Source organism: Manacus candei, unplaced genomic scaffold (genome assembly GCF_025592945.1).
Source record: "Manacus candei isolate 608988 ecotype Guabito, Panama unplaced genomic scaffold, ASM2559294v1 h1tg000015l, whole genome shotgun sequence".
NCBI lineage: Eukaryota > Metazoa > Chordata > Aves > Passeriformes > Pipridae > Manacus > Manacus candei.
This window is the reverse complement of record NW_026138063.1, coordinates 16,270,613-16,293,386: the sequence shown is the minus strand read 5'-3', so window position 1 is coordinate 16,293,386 and position 22,774 is coordinate 16,270,613. Positions and strand designations below refer to the sequence as shown.

The following is a 22,774-nucleotide window of genomic DNA, read 5'->3' as shown; positions in this document are numbered from 1 at the left end:
GGCTTTAGAAATATAGCTTAGATGCCCACAATTTCCCCACAGCACAGTAACAGAATATAGCTGCTCCAAGGCATCTTTCACTGGAGTGGTGACTATTTCATAGAACGCACAGTTGCATGACGGGCTCCCTTAGGAGCTGAAGTCAGCAAAAGCCCTGGGAAAAATACTTTTACTCTGTGTTTCTGAGTCAAAGCAAACTGTAATCCACAGAAAAAATATCAAAGGGGTGGCAGTGTGCCAGATTTTGCCCAGAAATTTGCTGTGAGCTTTGTCTCTTTGAAAATGACCAGAAACGCTCACATATTTTTGACTTATATTAGAATAGCATAAAATGCCTTTTCCAGGAGATTCTAGCAATACAGCCAGGCTGCATGACAAGAGCATTTGTTTTGATGGTTAACAAAACGCTGATCTGCAAAACTCCCCAAGAGAACCTTGTATTTATTTTCACTTGACTTATTTATGTTAATGTGATGGCTAAATACAAAAGTCTTGACTTCCTGTAATATAGAGATATATGTGTGTATGTGTGTGTGTATATATCCTGTCTGTAAGGACCCCTAATCATTGACCTGTTGAATCTTGTAATCCTAATAGAGTTTCAAGTATCTTTTCTGGGGGATTTTTTAGAAAGAAAAAAAAAAAGCTGTGAAATGATGATTTCTAAATAAATGTTCTAAAATGACACATAAGATTACTCATTAGGTAATAACAAAACAAACTACCTAATAATTTTGGAGATCCTAGGAATTTTATTAGCATCTAGGTTTGGTAGGACTAGTGTGAAAGGAGGCTGATAGCAAATTTTTTTGGAAGCTTGTAACTTCAGTCATTTCACCACAGTTACTAAAAGAAAACTTCCACGATGGACACTTGAGGCCAGTATAGTTGCAACTTTCAGTATAATTTTTACAGTATAATTCTGATTCATGTGCTGAAAAGCAGGTTTTCACTGTGACTCAGGTTTTGGAGAGTAGAAGTCCCCCTACACTGCATCTTCAGAAATTTAGGGTCTTGGGCAAATCCACTGCATTTGATGGGAATCTTGTTAACAACGACTCTGTGACTGCCCCAATGAATATGCATAAGTTGGGTGTAAAACTTCCTTCACAGAAACGACTTTGCATCCATTAAGGCCAAAAGCAATAAAAAGCTTAATATTTCTACCCTTTGCTGGTCTCTCAGTACCATTACAAAGTTCATTTTTTCTCTGTCACCGTTTTAATTTATAGACTGGTGCCAAAAGGAGTTCTTACTGAAGAATGAATAGAAAGTATTATCGTTTATGCAAGACTACAGAGTTAATGTACATTGCTTAAAACCCTATGTGCCTGCATTAATCTTCTTAAATTATTTTTTCGATAGGCCTTATTATGCTTATTTATTTTCTTTCTTTCTGTACTCATTTAAATGCCAAGTAGAATCTCAGAGAACTAGATAATATAACTGTGACAGTTAACAAAGCTGAGAAATCTGATTTCAAGGCCAGTCCAAATAAAACAATGATAAATATAAACCAATATATATATATAAACCAATATAAACCATCAAACATAATTGATACCATCATTTAGCTTTCTTCAAGTTAATCTTGACTTTTTCCATTTCCTGTATTTGGAGATTGTTGGTATGGAAAAATTATAGTTCCATCAGACCATTGCAGGAGATGATATTTTAAAGGAGGATTTGTTCCTGAGTAAAATAATAAGTGCATGTTATTTGAAATCAGTTTATGGGTTGCTCAGAAGCCAGTCCTGCACCTTATCCTTTTCCTGAACCCTTTGATCTCCTGCTCAGCAAGGCTGGCAGACCTGTTACCTAAATATCAGCATATTCTATATGCTGATATATGTGTTCTATATCTAGAACAATATATCAGTGACCAGACTGCTCCAGAAAGACAAAGAGAAAACTTTATGAAATGTAGTACTTTCAAATTTTAGACACTTCCAGGGAAAACATTTCATAGAAATTCTTGAAACGTTCAGATGTCAAAATGCCATGAATTTTTAACTGTTGTGGTTACAGGCCACACTCAGCTAAATAACTGCACCAAAGATATAACTGCACATAAAATATTTAATGGTTTGGAAAAACAAGCTATTTAACAATGAAACCAAGGTGAAAGACTTGATTCCCTGCAGCCCCAAATTCTGATTGTCTTGGCAGTCTCTGCCTAGGCTAGTCTTGGTAAGCCAAGAAATGTAACTTCCCATAGTCTACAAAGCCAAACAGATGAGTTCTTTAATCCTATAAGCAACTGAAGCGGGAAATTATTACCATGTTTGATTTACAGAGAGGAGAACATTGATGGTGCATTACTAAATGAATGCTCAGATTTCTGGGGCAGTTGAGTATTTGCTTATTGATTTTTTTAAAACACACCTAGATAGTTTCACTTGATACAGCATTGCTCTAAACTACTATAAAAATCAATTATTTTTCTCAAAGACATTTGTATGTCATGTAGAAGCAAAAAACAAGATTAAAGCGTTTTAAGTCCTTAAATCCATTCTGCTTATCTATGCATGTCAAACTGTTCTGTGGTGCTCTACAGGATTTTTCAGTACTTGAGAAAGATGAGGAAGTAAATGCTGCTAAGCCTAATTAAAAAAATGCAAATGATTTTGCTAGACAAAGATGTCAAGTGAAAATATTCCATAGCAGTGACTATGAGAGAATGATTGGATGTAAGTTCCAGCTCTCTGTGGTGTCTGAATGAGCAGGTATTACCAAAGCATAAGTGTATCTATCAGCTGGATAGAAAGAGTAAATTGTGCATTATACAACTAGACCTGAGGTGTCAGATCAGAAGCTAAAACAGCAATATCTGGAACAGTGAACTTGGGGGTTTTTTTGTTTGTTTGTTTTTTTCTTAAACTGAGCTAGTTTCTTTCTTACTTGCCTCTACAATATCTTACCCTTCATTTCCTTTTTAAGTATGTTAGTGTGCATAATAGTTCAGATCATGTATCTCATTTTTGTACTGTTTTTCACATAGAAGGGCAGGTCTGCTGTGTCTTGCTGTCCCTTGGGCTTAGGTGCCTTTGTTCTGGACTACAGCAGCAGAAGAAGCCTCTCCTGATAAATCTCTAATCAAAGCCTTCCGTGAAAGGATTTCAGGACTGGATCCAATGGATCAGAAACTGTTGTCTCTAGACTGAAAACAGGCCCCTTTTCTCCTCTGGTTAGTGACATCCTTCTGTAGTAAAAGCACATAATTCTGTAAGTTCTCTCTGCTTTTGATAGATTGGGGTGAGAATTAGGGAAGGTTAACAGGTCTGATGACAGGTTTTGACTGAGCTCAGTCATATGATAAATGTACATCAATATAGATAAATGTACATCAAGAATGAAAATAGAGATTGTAAAATCTAACTGATCTGGATAATTTCCTCAACTCTTCCTTTCCCTCCCCAAGCCCATCCTGGTCCCAGTGCTTCTTCTTGCTTCCTGGGTCATAAAATTAATTTTTTTAAACCAAGACCATTGTGTTTTCCCCCCTTGAAAAGGAATGTTTCATCCTTCCCTTCACAGTATTTGCATTCAGTACACAAAAGATCCAGCTACAGCTAACCACTGGTACAAGCAACAGAAATTACAGTTTTGTAATGGACACAGTTTGGTGACAGTGTTTTTACCTCCATGCACTTTATTGTCCATATGTACTAGTCACCCTCTAGAAATCTCTTGATTAACTTTAGGTACAAACAAATAAATCCACTTATTCTGTGACTGAACCAGTTCATTCTTCAGAGATTTTTTTCTCACATAAAACAAACTCTTAGAACAAACTAGTTAGTGGTTTCCACTGCAGTTCAGAAGATTTAGAACTGAGTTCACAATACATGGCATAGCCTCTAAATTCAGCAACTCATAGTCTCTAAACACAGCCTTAAATCTACTAATCTAAATTAGTTCAGCTACACAAAAGCCAATGAAGATAAGAGAGAAACTGGTAGGAAAACAACAACATGGAAGCACAAAACCAGAAATGGCAGTGCCAGGCTTGTCAGAGCTGTGGATTATCCCAGAGCAGCAGGGATGTCCTCTGCTCTTTGCATCCCCTTTTAATAGCAGGCTTCAAATAAAAGGCTAATTGCTCAGCTTCACCATCTCAGTTGTTCACTGAGGGCTTTTTTCATGCTGTGGGTCTCCTTTCATCATTTCTGACTAAAGTCCTACAATAAAGATAACATATGGTTGCCAATGATGGCTTCAGTAATTTTAAATGAAACCTTTTGGGACTGACCTCTGTTCCTGCTGAAGGAGACTTGCATAGCATCTGGCTGCTCATGCATGCTCTACAAATTGCAGGGCAGCTCTGCCCCAGCTGTTAGACAGGTTATAAATAGGTAGAGCTCTGAAGCAGCAAGATTACTTAAAAATGGAGAAACAGTACATGTTCTTCCTTCTGCTTATGAATTGTTCTGGAAAAAGCTGTTTTCCTGATTGGCCATGTGAATGCTGGGATTAGAAAAGCCTGCTTACCTATGTATTAACATCCTAAAGTTAACTTTTCGGCATGTTGAGGTATAAGCTCTGGCTGCCACTTTCCCCTCAGTAGACTGTTTATGAAAGTATGGCTCTGTTTGCTTTCTCTGTTTTATAGGGAAGGTTTCAGTTCACACACTCCTGGTACACTTAAAATTTCCCAGTTTCATCTATGTTCATAAACCCTATAGGAATTCTATCTCTTGAACCTCTGGCCTATTGTCAAATTAGATAGATAACATCCAGCAAGGTTGAATGTAATACAGATTGTCACATGGAGACCTTCACCATGGGTACTCACAAGCTATGTCTTGACTGGAAATGAAAATCTAATCTCTAGTACATGAAATGGGAGCTTTCTGCAGCATGTCAAGCACATCAGATACCAGATCCTGAAAACTGCAGAGGAGTCACAAGAACACTGGTGGGGCAGAAGCACCAGGTCCTCCTTCTCCCACTGTCAGCACTGGTGGCAATGCAGTCTCTCTGCTAATCAAAGCTACCCACCTTCCAGCCTTCTTTGTTCTTCTCACCTGCCTCCCACAGACCATCAGGCTTAAAATTTGGCTTGAAAAAGCTGAAGCCCAACACTCAACTTCTGCTGATGGAGCCTGTTGCTTTAGGAGGTTGTTTGACGTGGCTCTGCTGAGGCAATGGACCCCTCTGTCTTTCTATTTAAGCCTCTCAGAGCCATCGGGGGAGGCTCTGTTGCCAAATGTGTCCCTGAAAGAAGGGTGCCTGTAGGTCCATCTGCTTTTGCATAAATAGGGGATTACTTTGGTTTTGTCCTCTTGTTCTCTCTGCCTATTTTTAGAGGACTGCTTTGTGTTGGCATCCATTTAAAAAAAAAAAAGTGTCCTTTACGATACCACCATTTCAGATCCCACAAATTTCTGGAAATGAAATCATGAATCACCATGCCTACCATGCTTGCAGAATGTGTTGTTCAGTAACATTAAAAAGATTCTTCAAGTCAGTTAAATTGACATCTTAAATACATGCTCTCAAAACCCTAAATGCCACTGCATAATTAGAAAGAAAGCCTTAAATGAACTTTGAAATTTCCTTTTCCCCCACTTCTCAATTTGCACTCTCCTCAACTTGAATTTCCTTTTTCAGTTGAGCCTGGAATTATTTCTGTTGGTAAACAGGCAACCAGAAACTCTAATTATGCATCTTTACTGAAACTGCAATCCTAGGTATTCTCTTGATTCTTTAAAAAAAAATTGAGCTAATTTAAACCTAATTCAGCTGGTTTGTCAAACCATTTTTATTCACACAAACCCACAGCTGATTTGGGACAATGTTTTGCCTAACTACATGCAGTTTTTGACAGATTTAGGTCTTGTCCCAGTTGAGGTCTGATTTACTGAGTTCCAGAATCCTGTATGAAATAGTAAAGATAAGTAATTTCCTCTCACAGAGGTCTTTAAGCACTTTGAGGAAACAAAATAAATAAATAAATAAGGGGGCAGGGTGCATATTGTATGGACAGCTGAAGTGGATATTTCAGTTCAAAGGGCATGTGAACATACCCTTTGTCTGTACAAGGTTCTGCGTTCTGGAGAAGAAAACACCTATGGCAAAACACTCAACTGCAGTTAGGCACCAACGACAGAGGAAGCTACAAGTCTGTGCTCAGGGCAAAAGCTAAGCAGAAGAACTTCCAACCCCCATATGTTGAAGTTCTCACTGTCATGGGACTTGTGTGTTTATCTGTGTAACAAACAAGTGCTCATTTTAGTTACTGGGAGCTCTGGTGCCACAGCAGCAGCAGCCTGATTTGGAACAGAGGCAATTAGACAACTGCCTGGGGCAGACGGTTTCTGCACTCGCTCAGGCCCACTCACAAATTTCTCAGCTATTTAAAGATATAACTGTGCAGTCACACACACACACTAATGAAGAGGAAACAAGGATTATCTGAAGCAGGAGTGTGTGCACGTGGCTTTCTTGTGCATAGTTTCATAATGCCTAACGTGTCATCTTCATTCAGGTTTTATAGTGTGCTGCTTCAAAATGCCTTCATGCAGGGCAGTGAGGCTTGTGGCATCTTCATTATAAAGCATGCAAAGGAGAAGACACATTCCTATGGTTTCTGGGAGAGAAAGGTCCCAGCTGTTCACTAACTGCTAGCTGAAATTTGTGGGTTTCAGGCAGTATTCTTTAGAGTGTTCTACCACCTTTCTTTTCTTTTTTTTTAAATCATTACTCTTATTTTGGCTCCTATTGCTCCACCTCTGAGAAGTTTTGGGAAGCAGGCAGGACTGTCTTTCTTGCCTTGCTGTTGGATTAGGGTGCTGTCTTGGGATGGAAGAAAGTAACCAAGTAATTTCCCAGTGTTTCCCTTCCCTGAGCACAGGGATAAATGCCTACTAAGAAGGATGTGTTATAAGGATTGACATTTCCTTTTTGTGGAGATCTGCAATATTATGAGAAATAAGGAAACACAAAATTATAAATTGTTGCTTTTCTGTTGCAGATATTTGTTTTTAGATTACAATTTCCTTTCCCCTACTGACTAAATTTTGGTGAATTATTTTCACTGCCATTGGCTGTCATACTTCTTTTTGGAGTAATTTGAAGTTATAACTAATATGCACAGTGCAAATTTTTAGTAGATAGGAGACTGGGAATGGTATAAGAAATGTAGCTCTCTCCTTCATGCACAGTAGAATTCAACCTTTTATATTCAAAGGGTTAAATTCTTGAGTTGGAATACATCTTATATGAGGTGTTTAAAATAGCCTGATAGTGACTCAGAATAAAAAAAAAAAAGTTTTTGGAAGACAGAGCTAATTATCCATTAGCATTTGGATGCAATGCTTGTCTCACATTAATTTCCACACTTGCCAAAATGATTCTGGCAGAGGAACCAGCTGTGAAATGTAGAAATTAAAATATTAGTTTGGAAGTACTAGATATGCCCTGTAGCTGCTTGCAAAAGGATTTAAATGAATAGAAGTGTGAGGCAGCAGCATTACACAGGTGGGAGAATTTCTGTACCCCCTTTCCTCCTTCTCCCCCTGCTTCATTTGTTAGGCATGATGTCATATGCTATGGAATATCCCTTGGGTCAGCTAGGGTCTGCTGTCCCAGCTGTGTCACACCCTCCCAGCTTGCTGTGCACCCCAGAGAACTCACTGGTGGGGGCAGTACAAGATTGGAAAAGGCCTTGATGCTGTGCAAGCACTGCTCAGTAACAACAAAAGCACCTATGTAGTATCAACCTTGTGTTCAGCACAAACCCAAAACACAGCCCATACCAGCCACTGTGAAGAAAATTACCTCTAGCCCAGCACACAGAGTGATAACCTGAGGGTATGAAGCAGCTCAGGCACTTCTGCACTATAATCTAAATAACTCAGAAGGTTTCATGACAGGTATCCCTCAGCTGTACAGATCACCAAAGTGAGATCAGGCTACTTCAAACCATCAAAAAATGCATTCTTGTCAAAGTAGGACCATGACACTCTACTGACAGTTTCTTTACCCAAAAGGATGCAAGGCAGGTTGGGGAAACATCAACTTGAAATCAAGTCATCCCAAGCCTTCCTTCTGTTGTGCAGTCCTTTACATGATTAGAGGGTGATAATTTCTGTCTCTGGCTGTAAGTGGACAAAGTATTTTTCCTGTTTTGCCTTGTATTTTCATTGGGACAGCCACAAAACATATTATTCCTTTCAGAGTCTATGTAAAAATCTCTCCCATGAGCTGCACAACTGCTATCTAACATGAGATGAGGTTTCCAACTGCTCTTCCTGCAGGCACTAATGGAGCGTTTCCAAAAGCAGACAACTCAGTATATCTTCTGTGAGTCACTCAAGCTCACGTAAATAAGGTCCTGACATGACTTTCCTGTGTCTCCCCAGACCAGCCACAATTCTTTTTTAGGTACACCTTGTATGCTGTCAGAAGGACGTGTTATACTGCTCTCCCTTCAGCATTCTTAGCAGTAGTCTGTCTGAAATTTAGTCCAAATTACTCTTCAGCAGGTGTTTATCTCAAATGACTCGGTGGATTTGTGGGTCTTGATATTTTAGAGACTATCCCTACTTTAATGTCTGGGCTGCATTAATGAATCTTCCCGAGTTATCTCTTCATAATCCATTGCTTCAAAACCAGCTGTGAATACTTTCTTCCCATTAAAGCTTATTCCTTTGGGTTTGGTGTAATTAATTGCCACTTATGACTTAGAGAAAATATTTCAATAAATATTTATGCCACATGCACCACCTACTTTCTCCAGTGCCCTGGACACTTAACATTTAACAAATTCCTATAAGCCTCAGGCTGCAGTTCATTTTAGAGGGAGCCTGTGGTTATAACAGCAGCAAGCAGCCACAGATGTCCACTCTGGAGGTAGCACGAGAATCCCATTTATTGATAAAGCAGGCCATGGAGGCACTGAGAATATGCCAGAGTGAAATGCTGAAGAGGATACAGCTGCAATGCCACCGTTGATCCTCCCACTGTTTATTTATAGCTTTTTCAGAGTAAGGCTAAGCATCCACTTCTCTTAAACACAGATAGAAAACCACTGCAGCATGAGACTGTCACAGAGGGACAGGAAAGAAGATGACAGATCTAGACAGAAGATTAAAGAGTGTCCAAGTCTGAAGTGACAGGAAAGATAAAAAAATCTTTTGTCAGTCTTTCCTACTCTGAAATTCATGAGGCAGGTTTTGGCTGCTGTATGATATACATGTGTGGTACTGAAAATACAACCCTTTAAGGGCATATTTAAATTCTATCTTAACATTAGCTCATATGTGAAGATATATTTTTCAGAGCCAAGTATGTACAAAAGCAAAAAGTGAAACATATTTTACAGATTATACAAGTAATGCTTTCAGTGGTCTTTTAAACTTTGTGCTCAGGCTGCCTGCACTGGCTCCATAATGCAGAGGGCAATTGGTGAAGAGGAGGGTTTTTTATTTCTCTGTGCAAGCAAGAGAGGGGTCTCTGGAAGGTACAATTCCTTACCACAGCAGCATGAACACCCACACATGCCTGAGAAAGGACTACAACTCAGTGCCACAATTTAGCCTGCAGCTGTTGATTCCTGCACCTTGTCAGGATGTAATTAAGGTATCGTCAAGCTGAATAGGAAGATGGGACTTAAAACTAAAAATATCTCTAGTAATTATGGTTTAGATCTGGAAAGCAGCGGATGCATTTTGATTTCTGAAAGAGACAATGCTGTTCCTGAAGGTGGTTGAGTAATTATGGAGTGAAAGGTAAAATAAACATCCTTGTAATTCTCTGTCTTTATGACATGGTGCTGAGGGTGTTTGTGCAGTCTCATGAAGGGGGGAAGATGTCTTAGTATCTAGGTCTGTCAATTTTATGCAAGTAAATAGGGCTTTGCTGCATGTACTAGGAAATGTAAAACTTCGTTCAAGCCCAATAAAACAAAGCAACTGTTTCAGTTATGCATGGTCACTATTGAGGAAGACACATATGGTTTTGCTTTAAAAAAAGCCAACAAAAAGATCTTCTTTGGGATTCAAGGTTTCAGTTCATACTTGGCTGTATAAAGGTGCTTGTTGACTACGGCCAATCCTGGGAAGAAACACCCTTTCTGAACTCCTGTAAGAGTAGATCTTCACGCCTCAGTGAGGGCATGCTCTCATTCTTTGGACACTCTGGAGAACATACTGGATACAGGGGCCCTGACTAAGGGATAGAAAAAATTCTGGTCCTTAGATTTCAACATCCTGACCCACTGTCTGCACTGTTAGCAAGTTATTTGGAAGTTATTCTAGTATCAAAGACTCATGTAAAATATGAATCTGTATATTTGTTCCTAAATATTTAAAGATACGTAGTGTCAAATCTTTAAAAAGACTTGGGTGAAAAAATGAATGAAAACCACTCGTAATCTACTTTAATTCAAGTGAAAGCTGCTCTCCTTTTTTTCCTCAAAATATACCTTACCAAGGATTTTTCCTTTCTGCATATGTTATCATTCAGTTTGAATTAATTTGTGGGAACTGTTTCCTGGATGTTTTTGTTCCGTCCCTTGAGTGAGCACTGGCATTTATCTGACAATATGGTGAGATGATTCAAGGAAGAACTGGCCAGAAAAAAAACAATTTCTTAATTTCATGGTTACTTCTCTCTCTGAACTGACTTACTGTGTGTTTGTACAAATGCCAGGGCAGTAAAAGAGATGAAGTAGGGCTGGAGGATGAGGTGACGCCACAGAAACCCTCATTTGACCAGCTCAAATTAGTCCATAATGGCATCTTTAACCTCCTCCTGAACTTGTTTACAAGCTTGATGGCTAAACTGCAATGAAAGTGATAATGCTTAAGTACCTGCTTAGGACAGCGAAGCCATGCAGTAGCAAAGTAAGCAGCCAGTTCTGAAAATCCAGCTGCTATGATGGCAAAATGACATTATTCACTATGTCAGTAAACAAAGGGATCATAGACAACGTGATCCATAATCACATCACCTGTTTGCTTTGTTGACAGTCAGGTTTATTTCTCACCAAGGCAACAGTCTTGTCTCTTTACTGATACAAGCATTGCTTCCCTTCCTTGAGAAGCTAAGGTTTGTTCTCCTGCACTCAACTGACCAGATTACAACCCTAAACTGTAACTCTTCCTCCTCCTGTGCTGCAGATGGATTAAGGTTTTTCCATGTGGCATAGGCCCCCTCAGTGGCTGTTACCATCTCCACTATCCCCACTTCCCCAGTCATGTTGTCCTCCACTCTCCTTTGTGCTGCCACCAAGACTTACCAGACCACTTCAAGAAAAAGTGCAAATGGCCTGGGGTCACAAAAAAGTAGCCAACAATTAGATGAGAGGGTGTTTTACTACGACTGAATCTGACTGAAGTTTGGGCTGCTGTCCTTCTTTTCCTCTGCTCTGGCCATGTGTTCCTGCTGCTCCCTTGGGCTGGATCTGACCAATATACAACTGCATGTCTGTGCATACAGCCTACATTGCATGCACTCATGTAGGGAGGATTCTGGTGTGAGCATCTATGTAGTTACAGAGTAGGAGCACTTGCAAACAGAAAAGTTGCTGGTCTATTTCAAGAATGTTTCAAAACATTTAACACTTCATTGAAACTGTTCTTTCATCCATCTGCCCACAAAGCCAGATTTTTTTCAGCTTTAAGGAGATGTAAAATAATTTTAAAACAAGCTTTAGAGCCCTTGTCACATCCTGATTCTTTAAAAAGTGTTATCTTGTTATGCTACAGTGAGAAATAAGCTCTGTTTTTTATTGCTTTGTTTTATTTGAAAGGCAGATATTTTCTGCCTGCCTTATCTGTCACTGCCATTTACTGGTGTGAAGTGTTTCTGCTTCTCCAGGATACTTGACAGGAAGTTTGCAGCATTTCTGCCAGTCTGGAAATCCATTGCCCCTCACACAAAGGCACACTGCTGGGGAAGGGAAGGCTCTGCTTTCCTAGAATAGTGGTTCTCAAGTGCAATTCCTCATTAGGCTGTGGAGTGGGAGTGCCTGTCTCCTGGCCTGTGTGCTGGGACAAGATGGTCATGCAAAGAGTGATAAGGCATGATGTCACATTTTGTGGGGAGATCATTTGAGTCTGGATCCATTTTGAGAGAACATGTTTGTTTTTTTTTTTCAATGTGAATATAATTTCTAATGGCTTTTCTATCTGTTGCTGGTCTACAGCATGAAAGTCCAGAGAATTTCTGGAAAATTCACTGCTATACTTTAAGCATCTTGAGGCAAATGAATGCCAAATGTCTTGCAGGACTAAACCACCATCTTTTTGTTTGGTTTTGTATCCTACTTTTTTCTAATTAACTATTTTCATTAAGAATTCCTAAAAGACAATTAAGATACATCTTTAGCAGTGTGGCAATACCACCATAATCATGGTAATACTGCAATGGTATTGCAAAGAAAAATGTTAAATCTTAGGAACCGCTAAGATGAAGTCATAAATGACATTTCTGTGTGCAAGATTAAGACTTTGCACTGTAGGAGAGTCCAATGTTAGAACAAACTATAAATCATCTAAGCAAGGAAGGTTTCTTAACTTGTACTAGCATAAGCCAACCGCAAATTTTCAGCACTGGTAACTAAATAATCTAGATCTTTGGAGGGAAAGTAGGGACAAAATATCTATCAGGTTTTTTCTTTTCAAATAAGGTCTGCTTAAAAGCATGTCCAAAGCAGGAAACATTTGTTGTAGGTCCAAAGAAAGATAGCTGGCAATAGTGGAGTAAACAAAGGTATATATTTTTATGTGAAACTACATTTATTTCATGAGGTCTCTCCACGGGGTAATGTCACAAACAGATATTTTAATTACATTTATAAATCACTACAGGGAGCTTATGTCTCATGAATCCACATATTTTATTCTATTTGGTGGATTTTGATTGAGCTCTCATTCAGTAGAAACAAACAAAACAAGACTTCCATAATTAAAGTACTTTTAAAATTTTTACTACCTAATTATATTAGCACGAAACTGTGTATTCTCATCTACAGTGGTAAACTGGTGCTAAACAGTACCACTGTTAACTGAATTAAGTCTAATTAAATGTTTAGCAATTAATAAAATACCCTCTGAAGAGGAAAAACTGCTTCTAATATTGGCGTAGAAGAAATTCTTTGAGGTAGTTTAACCCGTTTGAGTAGACTGCATGGCAAAATCAGACAGGGTCACCTGAAATAAGGAGGGTAGCAATGGCATAATCTTTCTATATAATATATAATGTAGTCTTTCTGTAACAAATTATCTTTTCTTGGTAGCTCTGCCATATCAAAGCTCAACAGGTCAAAAAGCAAGTCTTAATTAATTTTTATATTATTATTTGGAGTAATCATTTCCTCTAAGAAACTAAGACCAGATTTTAGGATATTAAATACTAAATAGTAAAATTAGGTGACTGTGGTCAATGTGTTCTGCCTTAAAAACAATCCCTTCTTACATCAAACAAGGATATCACTGTTATTTGCCTGATGAACCTGTTTTGGTTAAGAAAGTATTCAGGATACTGTTCAAGTGACAAGATTTGCTGCAATTGAACAATGTTTGTACTTCCCAATGCTTGTGACCCTTTTGTGTGGGAGAACAATGCAGAATGGTTAAAGAGGAAACTGCTGTCTTTCTGGCTGTAGGAGTCTAGGAATTAGTACCAGTAGACATCACTCCTTAATATCCTCTTCCTCGTTTCACTCATTATCATCCCAAGTAGACACAGGAGCCTGTTTAGTTTCTCACCTTATACCTTGAATGCCTGCTCAGTGAGCACACTATGACTATGTTGTGTATTTTGCTCCCTCTGACTTGTGGAAGCTGATAGTCCAGTGCTCAGTACAACAGTGAACTGAGCCCAGTAACCTTTGACCATATTCCTCACTTTCAACTGCTGCAGTTACTGTGTTGTGTCACTCCTGCTGCTCTCAAGCAGCTGCATCACCCCCAGGCAGGACACAAAGCCTCCAGTCACCACCACCATGGGATGGAGATTCTGTTTCTTGGCAGCAGGTGTCTGGGTTCTCAGTTAGAGCTGATATGTCCATGTCCTTGAGGGAATCTCAGCAGACTTCATGGGAGCCCCCACCTGGTCTTTGTGTGCAGCACAAGCAGTGCTGGAAACCTTGTACCTGAGATAAAGCTGATCTTTTCTAAAGTCCTTCTTTGCTCACTGAGACCAGGGAGTAGCATTCAAAAAGGATTCTGAGTAAGGATCTGCTCTCCTGAGTCTTTCATCAAGTAAAAAACTATTAAAAACATAGCAATGCATTTTCATCCAGTTTCATGTAGACAGTGTGTAAAGCAACATAACTCCTATTTCTTCATGCATATTGTTAACCAAAAGCTCTTCTTAATTGCATTATAACAAAAAATAATGTGACAAATTTAATTTCAAATGTAAAACAGCTCTGTTTGAGTTCTTTAGTAGCTACTCCACATCTAATATGGAAGGAGTTTTCTCTTTAATTGTGTCTCTATGCCTTCAGGAACATCGAGCAGCCTTTTAAACATCTGCTTTTTCCAACCTGCCACTTAACAAGTTATGGTTTGGAATAATTTTCTCTTTGTCTTATTTTTATCTCTTGTCAGTTGCAGATTATGAACCTAAAAAAATACAGAGGGCCACAAAATCTGAAAGACAAGTGTGGGGAAACCTCTGCAGTAATCTTTATTAATGTGCCCTGTATAGAAATCTCTATGTATTTTTAGTTTATATGTTTGCTTTTAAAAGAAAACTGGAAATTTCAGACACTTTTAATTTAACATGTGCTCTTGTCAGCCCCACATCCTACCCAAATAACTCTCAGTGGACTTTTCTCCAGAGGAGATGACAGTGGTACTTACTGAGGCACAGTTGCTTTCCGACTTGTCTTCTAGAAAGCCAATTTGGCATGGTGTCCTCTGATTCTGCAGCCAGTAGTCTGTTGATTCTAGCAGACTGTTACTGCAGAGAATCTGTTAAAATAGTTAAAAAGAGTTAAAATAATTAAAAATTTCACTCAGTCCTACTGTGCTTTGGAGGCCTGAGCTCTACTGTTGTAACTCAAAGGAAATATTGCCTACAAAATTTTGAGGGGGCAGGATGGACCCCTGTTTGGTTTGGACCCGTCCAGTTACTGCACCTTAAATCAAATTATTTATATATCCCCTAAAGTATTTCAGAACTGAAAGTCCTGAGACACTTGAAGGAGATGCCTAAACCCAATATTTTTACTGGAAAATATTGCTATGAGTTTTGTTCTATGGTAAAGTCATAAGCATAAATGTTGGGAAAACTAATTATTTAATTATACCAGAGTGCACAAACTTGAAGCCTTTATGAGTGACTGTATCTCTCTCCACAATAGATCAGTACTAGTCATTCTGCCAGCAGTCTCATTTCTGGGACTGCCAAGGCTCCTAACTCTTTCTTCTTAAACACTTTTTCCTGCTTTCTGAGAAGCTAAAGTACTTAAGATTTCTGTAATGAGTCCTGAGCTCAGTCAGTGCCCTGAGATCAAAACTTTGGGTTTCATCTCTGTGTTGACTCAGTCCTGCAGACTGTGCCCACGGGCTTTGCTCAAACAAAAAGGAAATGGGGCTACAGATATCTGTAGACTAGAAAGAGGCAAAGCCAGTTTTGCAAATCTGACATTTAGATTGAACTGAATTCTTTACTTTCTGTCTCTGTACTAATATTCTTCCATGAAAAAGCAGGACCATTAGTATTAGGGACCATTAGTATTCGGGAACAACAGGGAAAAATTGCTGTAACACTGATGCTACTTACAGAACATTTTATATGGTTTATCATCTTCCCCAGGCAGCAAGTATAGAAGTAAAGGGAGCAAGTTAAGAAGTATGTTTGTGAAATAGAAGTATATTTTATTTGTACTTCTTGCAATTCTTGTATTACACGTAAATAGACTGTACTCTCGTTTTTACACTTCGATTTTAATAATATTTAAAAATATAAATTTGTTGCTATACCTGAGGAAAAAAATCTACCTAGAGTGCTTTACCTTAGTGAAAGTTTTGCACTGTCACACATTTGTCCTGCTTACAGACCACTTGATCTGTAAGCCTATATCCCTTCCTTAGGAAGAGAAATGAGAAGAACTTGTGAGGCCTTCTCATTTCTCAGGGAAGATGAATGACTGTGGAAAGCTGATCTGGCCAGTTGACACAATTTTCTAATATCAGGGGCAATTCAGAGGTAAGCTTGTTACCACCCACAAACTAACCCACTCTAATTTTTATCGTTCTGGTAGAAAGCCAGTTAGGTAGTTAATACTTCACTCTCTGTATTATTCTATATTGATTCTTGAATAACAGTCAGCAGAAGATGGATGAGGAGTTAATTGGGAACACCACAGTCCTGAGTTTGCCCTGCTTCAGTGCCCTTATTCGGTACTTTCCACCTTTGTGGTGGTTGTTTCTTGGTATCCCAGCCCTGCTATGGGATTTCTTCCAAAGAGCTTTTGAATACAAATTTAGCATTCACAAAATACTTGGAAAAAGTACTGTGCCCAAAGACTTTGTTCAGAGAAAGAAAAAGGCTCATGAATGCTTCACATGAACACCAGCCTCTGTTTGGGGGTTGCTGGCTAATCTTGTTTACCAGTTGAATGACTTTGCACTCAATAAGTTTTATAACCTCCTGTCTCAGTGCAAAAAGATTCCTGCCACCATAACCAACCCTGAGACTAGATAGGGAAAATAATATACTCCATATTCCAAAGAAGCAATTTCCTGTTAGTGTAATAACATGTTCATTTTTTTTCTCTTTTTTTTAAAGCAAATCTTTCTCAATGTGGAAATACTGAAGCATTATGAACTGGTTGGTAAAATCTAGAATTAAGCATTTTTTTTCTTCATTTCCAAAAATTACTATCCTCTGAGGCTTTTATGAAGACATATAGAACTGAACTTATACAGACATGCACACATACACATATATATCTACATACATATATGATTTCAAATTTCATTGGATTCTAGATATTCTCATCCTCAGGGGCTGAAGTTCTACCTCTTAAGACATAATTTTCATACACAGGAAATAGTTCTCTTTAGCTCAAATAGCTTTTACTGTAACCAGCAATCTTGTTTCATTTCCTTAAAAGTCACAGTGGATTTGTCTTCAGCCTTAATCACTTTAGATCTTTCTTTCCCAAAACTCAGTTTCTGAGAAGGTGTGATAGGCAGAAATTTATCATCCAGAAACAAGCTGCAGAAATCCTTGGTACTGTTCTTTTTCTCATAAGGTGGGCATTTCAGAACAGCTATATCATAGCAGAAGTGTATTGTAGATGATAAAACCCATGAAATGATCAGTGTAGTCCACACTTCACCTAGTTTGTCTCCTGTGGGATGTTAAATGACCCCTGGCAGTTCCATCTTTCTTTCAGAGGATGTTTTTATCAGGAAGCAAATACTGGTAAGGCAGCAGCAGAAGAAATAACTCTCCTGAACAAATGTTTCAGTCAGGTCAGGTCATAGTTGCCAAGCTTGGGTCACACCAGGATGGTGTGATGCAAAGCTTTATATTGCATTTAATTTTTTGTATGCAGCTTTTCATAACAGACTTTGAAGTCAAGGGTAGAAATTATTACATGGAAGTTTTGGACAGCATGTGATTTTTAAGTAACCTCAAGGAAATGAACATTAGTATGATTATGCAGCATTTGGATTTGAAAAAGACAGGTAAGAAAAATAAAACCAGATATACTTGAGTCTACGCAGTAGAAGCTGGCAGAGGTCAGCAATCTAAGGAACACAGGGTGGCCTAAAGTCATCTGGAAAGCCTCCAGAAATTACCCAGAAAAGACAGTGCTCTGGGAATGGGAGGCATGAGGGAACATGTGCAAGAGGCCTCCTTGCACATGGCCTGGTTTTACACATATTTGAATGGAAGTCAGGAGATGGAAGGTGACATTTGAGTAAGCAGTGGTAGGAATGAGGGGTAAACTTTGGTTGAGTTTAAACTCCATGTTACAGAACACAAGTTCCTGCATTAGGATCATTACAGACATATTACTGCTGAAAGCCTTCCCATCAGTACTTCTGTGAAAGAAGAATAATTTGGGCCACCTTGTAGTGCTGATCACAGTTAGGGTTCCACACACCTGCTGTGCAAAAATGCATCTATAGAAGCCATGTGAACTTTTGGGCACATTTCTTTGATAACAGACAGCATATTATCATGGTCAAAGACAAACATAGGGTAAAAGTGAATGTAATATTGTTTACAGCCCCTCGCTGCTGTAAGGCAATTCTCCTTACATAGGTTAAATAGGTTCATGTGTTTATATGTGCATTAGAACTTGCTGGGATATTCATGCTTTTAAGGGAATATACTGAAGTCCTTATAGTAAAATAACGTATGACTGCAATGATCAAAAGTGTATAAGCTTGAAAGAATTGACCTAAATTAGCAGAGCTAAATAATTAATCAAAAGCAACGTGAGAACTGGTATTCCTCAGATCTCTACCAATACGTTCCTATTGCCACTTTTGCATTTAAGCATAGGTTCAAAATATACTGAGGTGGTCTGCACCAAATCGTAAGAAACCTAAGCCTGTACAGCTTCAGCTGTCAGTCTGCACTTCTGCACTTTTAAGGCAAACAGTATTGCTTGCCAAAATTTCCTCCTCCTGTCTTGTACTTCTCTTCATTCTTATCTAATTAAGACAAGTTCAGGGCCAATCCCACTGACATATTGTTAGCATTTTGCTGAATTCAGCAAGGTTGCTTTTGCTTTGCAATGGTACAACCGAAAGCAGAACTTGATTCATTGACCATACTCGTGTGACAGCTGCACACACTATACTGCTGCATATCTGGTTCGAAGCAGGATCATCACACTCAGAAAATAATTCAGGATGAATTTGCATCATGCACTAAATGTGAAATCAGCAGTAATTCATGGTTCTAAAAAAAGTTTTCCACTCTCATCTAGAGACTCAGCCGTCAGCATTACTCACTGTGTTGGGAATCAATGAACTAAATCAGCCTCTAGCAGAGTGTGGATCAGAAAAGTCACTCTTTCCCAGAGGAAAATACTGCGTATGAGTTTAGTGTAACAGCTTCCTGCTCCCTGATTTAGATCATAAGACATTAAAATACACTAAATATCTATAACCGAGACAGCATTAAAAAAGCTCTGCTCCACAAATGAAACATCTGCGTCTTCATGACTGATCATCCTAATTGCTTTGGTTAATTACTACTCATCAAAAAAGACAGGAAAGTGGGACATACAGTGGGACACACAGAATAAAATGAGCTATCAAGGGGCACATCTTCTGCATTCATTCAGGTTCTGTGTCATATGGTTCCTGGCAGGAGCCATTCATGCCAAATACAATTACTCAAATCTGCAAGTTTAAACTGTTCCCTTGCAGCAGGAACCCACAGCATTTCACTCCACCACCAATTACACATCTAACTTAAAAATCACTGTACCTAGCAGAGGCTAAAAGAGAATTCTTTATCCTTTTCCACACACAAAAAGAACACTAACACTTTCTGTGACAATGCTGTTAAGAAGCCCAAAATATCCTGCTGTTTGTCAGAAGTGTTGTCAGAAGCGAATCACTTATTTTAGTGTGCTGACAATCATAAAACTGCCTCGTGTTCCAATGAACAGTTCAAATTCATGGGATCAGAGAGGTGAAGCAGCTCTCAGTCATGTGGTAAAGCCCAGCCTTTAAAAGAGAGTGATGTTTCTGAAGGTGACCAAGCAGGAGCATTTGTAAAGACAGCGACAGCACTTCTCAGTGCTGTGCCACTGTCCTTCACTCTTACATAAAGTAGACAACTCTGAGATTAAATGAAAATTTAAGATGTTCTCCCACACAGTAGGTTTTCTATGTGAAGATTCCCATTACATTCAGCAGCCTTTTTAAAAATCATGTATTATTTTGCAAAGGAACCTTTTGATCAAAAGAAATATTGACACTTTAGCCATGCTGAGGCGAGCCAGAGAAGCCCAGTCCCAGCATACATATCCACTTTATTGAGTTCTTTTTTTTCTATCAATGATATTATATCTACCAAAATTTCTGTGTGTGGTTTTCAGGATAAGGAAAATAAATCTTTAGCATCTACATGTTTTATCCTTCTCTCTCCTTACATACATAAACACATATTGCTGTTAGTTTGAAAACAAACAAACAAAAAACTCCAAACCCAAAAGGAAAGCATTATTCTTATTAGTTAAAGAAGGAGGAGAAAAAAGTAAGAATTATAGGAAAACTGAATGAACTGTAAAGGTTTATAACAAATACTGTCTTTTCAGCTCTAGAATTATGCCTGTGGGAGACAGTAGAGCTCTGAGGGTTATTGCAAAGTGAGAGGTGAAAGATAGCCTGTCCTCCTTAATAGTCTTTGATAGTGCCCCCTTTTCCTCTGCCATAGCATGGTTCTGGGGAGGAGGAATAAAAGGAAGCATCCATGGTCTTCACTTCTGTATTCTCAGTTGTACTGAAATTATCTACATGCATAAATTAACATCTGAGCTCTCCTAATGACACACATACACACACAGGTGCCATTTTTTCCCTCCCACATGCTCTAAATTAAATAAGTACATATAAACCTGTTTTAAGGAAAGAGTAACAGCAATGTACACCACCTCCTGTTGTAGAAACCCTTCCAGTCAGACATGAGGGAGGACAGAAAACCTGTTTCATAGACCAAGCAGACAGAAACTGCAAGATACCATAACAGCAACAATAATTTATTTTTCTGTATCAAGACCTTTAAGTATCACTTAAGTTTGTATTCCTCAATAAAGGAAAAAGCTAAAAAGCAAAGCCATGTATATATCTGACTTTGAATATAACATAAACTTAGAAGTTACCTTCTTACATGCTGTGACAGAGCTTCCCAAACTGCTTGCAGAACTGTCTGTGCTGCTGCCTTGGCGCTCTGGGACTTCATGCATCAGTGGAGATTCAAAGGTGCTGAAGAACAAAAAAGAAACAAGCCCCCAAAAACCTTTCCAGTGACTCAGCTACATAAATAACTCCAATAATACCAAAACACAGTTCAGTAAAGAGAGGTAACAGAATACAGGAAGCTGTCTATATTCTCCTTGCTGATGTTACTAGTCCATTTATTGCTAATTTTCCCTTTTTGGGAGATTCTCCTGAGCTTCATGCTTTGGATATAAAATAGCAGACTGATGTCTTTTGAAGACTAGAGGATAGCACAAACTGCCTATAATCATATCTGTCTTGAATGACACTGTAAAAAGTGATACTAGCTTGTTTTCATAAGCAGACAGCTTGGAACAGCAAATGAAATACTTGTTGCATAAATTCAGCTTCGTAAACAACAGAAATATTTGCTGCATTTTTACCTGCTAGGATAGAAGTAAAGGGGTGGTGACTAAAAAGTAAAAAACACAACAGGAGAGCTAGAATTCTGTAATCCACATGGAATTGCTTAATACATTGTGGGTTTAGAGCAAAGGTAAGTCGTGCTCATACTCTGTTTTGTGAGTCAGTTGTACACAACAAATATATTTGCTTTGGGACTGTGCAGATGTGAAGTATAAAACCACAAAGACAAGTTCTCCCATCCAAGTTATTTGCACACACTGCAGGTACCACCCCTCATACTTTTCTTCTGGAATAGTCCAGGCCAGCCTTGTAAGATCTTCCTCCACACTAGTGAAGTTTCTCCCTCCTTTACCACAGAGTGTTAAAGGGCTATTTCTCCAGAAAGGTACAAGGGAAAGAGTACCCTACATGGTCAAGTTCTGTTTCCCAAATTGGGTCTCTAGAGTGCTTTTAATTATTGGAAGTCATCTATGAGAGACTGGGGAGCCTGTTGTGATAGACCATAATGAGTGACCAGGTTGCCATGGCTTGAGCAATGATCTTTTACTGGAGCTTAAACCAATATGTTAAGAAGAGGTTACTTAGGCTACTGTCCCTTTCCCCGCCCCCCCCAAATCTACAGCCAAGCATCAGTAAGGTTACCTTTCTCTCAAAGATCCATGGATGTACATTTCACTTGACACTACTGAGGACTAGACATGAATATATCCATTCCCACTGATAAGTAACTTTGTAAAAAAGAATTTTGCTGATGTGTGTGGTGTTCTTCTATAATTATTTAAGAAAAGTATCTAGGTGTGCTGCTATTAAAAGAGTGAATGAAAAATATAAAACTAACTTAGTGCTTATTAATTGCCAACTGGGGAAAACTTCAGGAATTGCATGTGAGGATTGAATACAAATGTAGAAGTGAGACCAGAGGGTTAACTGACTTCACTTGAAAAGTGTGATACCACTTAATACTCTGGAAGATACCAGCACCCTTTGTATCTAGAAAAAGTACTTTTGCCTGTTTACAAAATTCTGCTTCCTTGCTCAGTTGATAAACAGTAACATTTCTGGGCAGTGATTTCTCTGGCATTTGACAAAGCAAAATAACATTTTATTGGCCTTATACAGAGTTCTTTAACAGAATGAGGGACATAAAACATATTAAGTCAATTCTGGTTTTATATCTTCATTAAAAATAAGCACCTCATATTCAGAGGGTCAAATATTATATAATTATTATATATTATAAATATATATAAATATTATATAATTATATAATTATTATATATTATATAATTATTATATATAAATATTATATATCCTCCTTGATAAGTCCACATTTAGGTGCAGCCTCTGTAGTAGGTAAAACTCACTACTCCCAGCAGAAGCTGTGCCCTGCCTCTTTTTGTAAGATGCATCACTTCTGCAACCTGAAAGGAAATTACAGATCAGGTCTGACCTGTAGGTTGAAGTACAAA

General features: G+C 38.5%; 1 protein-coding gene across 4 annotated transcripts in view; it reads right to left on the bottom strand.

Moving 5' to 3' along the window:
* The window catches only part of SPHKAP (SPHK1 interactor, AKAP domain containing), a 68,400-nt gene that overhangs the window by 28,855 nt on the left and 16,771 nt on the right, over positions 1–22,774 (bottom strand). For all 4 annotated transcript variants that reach the window (XR_007903614.1, XM_051781923.1, XM_051781925.1 and 1 more), the window contains exons 2-3: positions 20,822–20,924; positions 14,820–14,930 (exon numbers count right to left, since the gene is read on the bottom strand). Coding sequence is in view for 3 of the 4 variants with exons in the window: in XM_051781923.1 (XP_051637883.1) it covers positions 14,820–14,930; positions 20,822–20,924 (214 nt within the window). In the remaining variant the exon portion in view is untranslated. The remainder of the gene's footprint in view (positions 1–14,819; positions 14,931–20,821; positions 20,925–22,774) is intronic.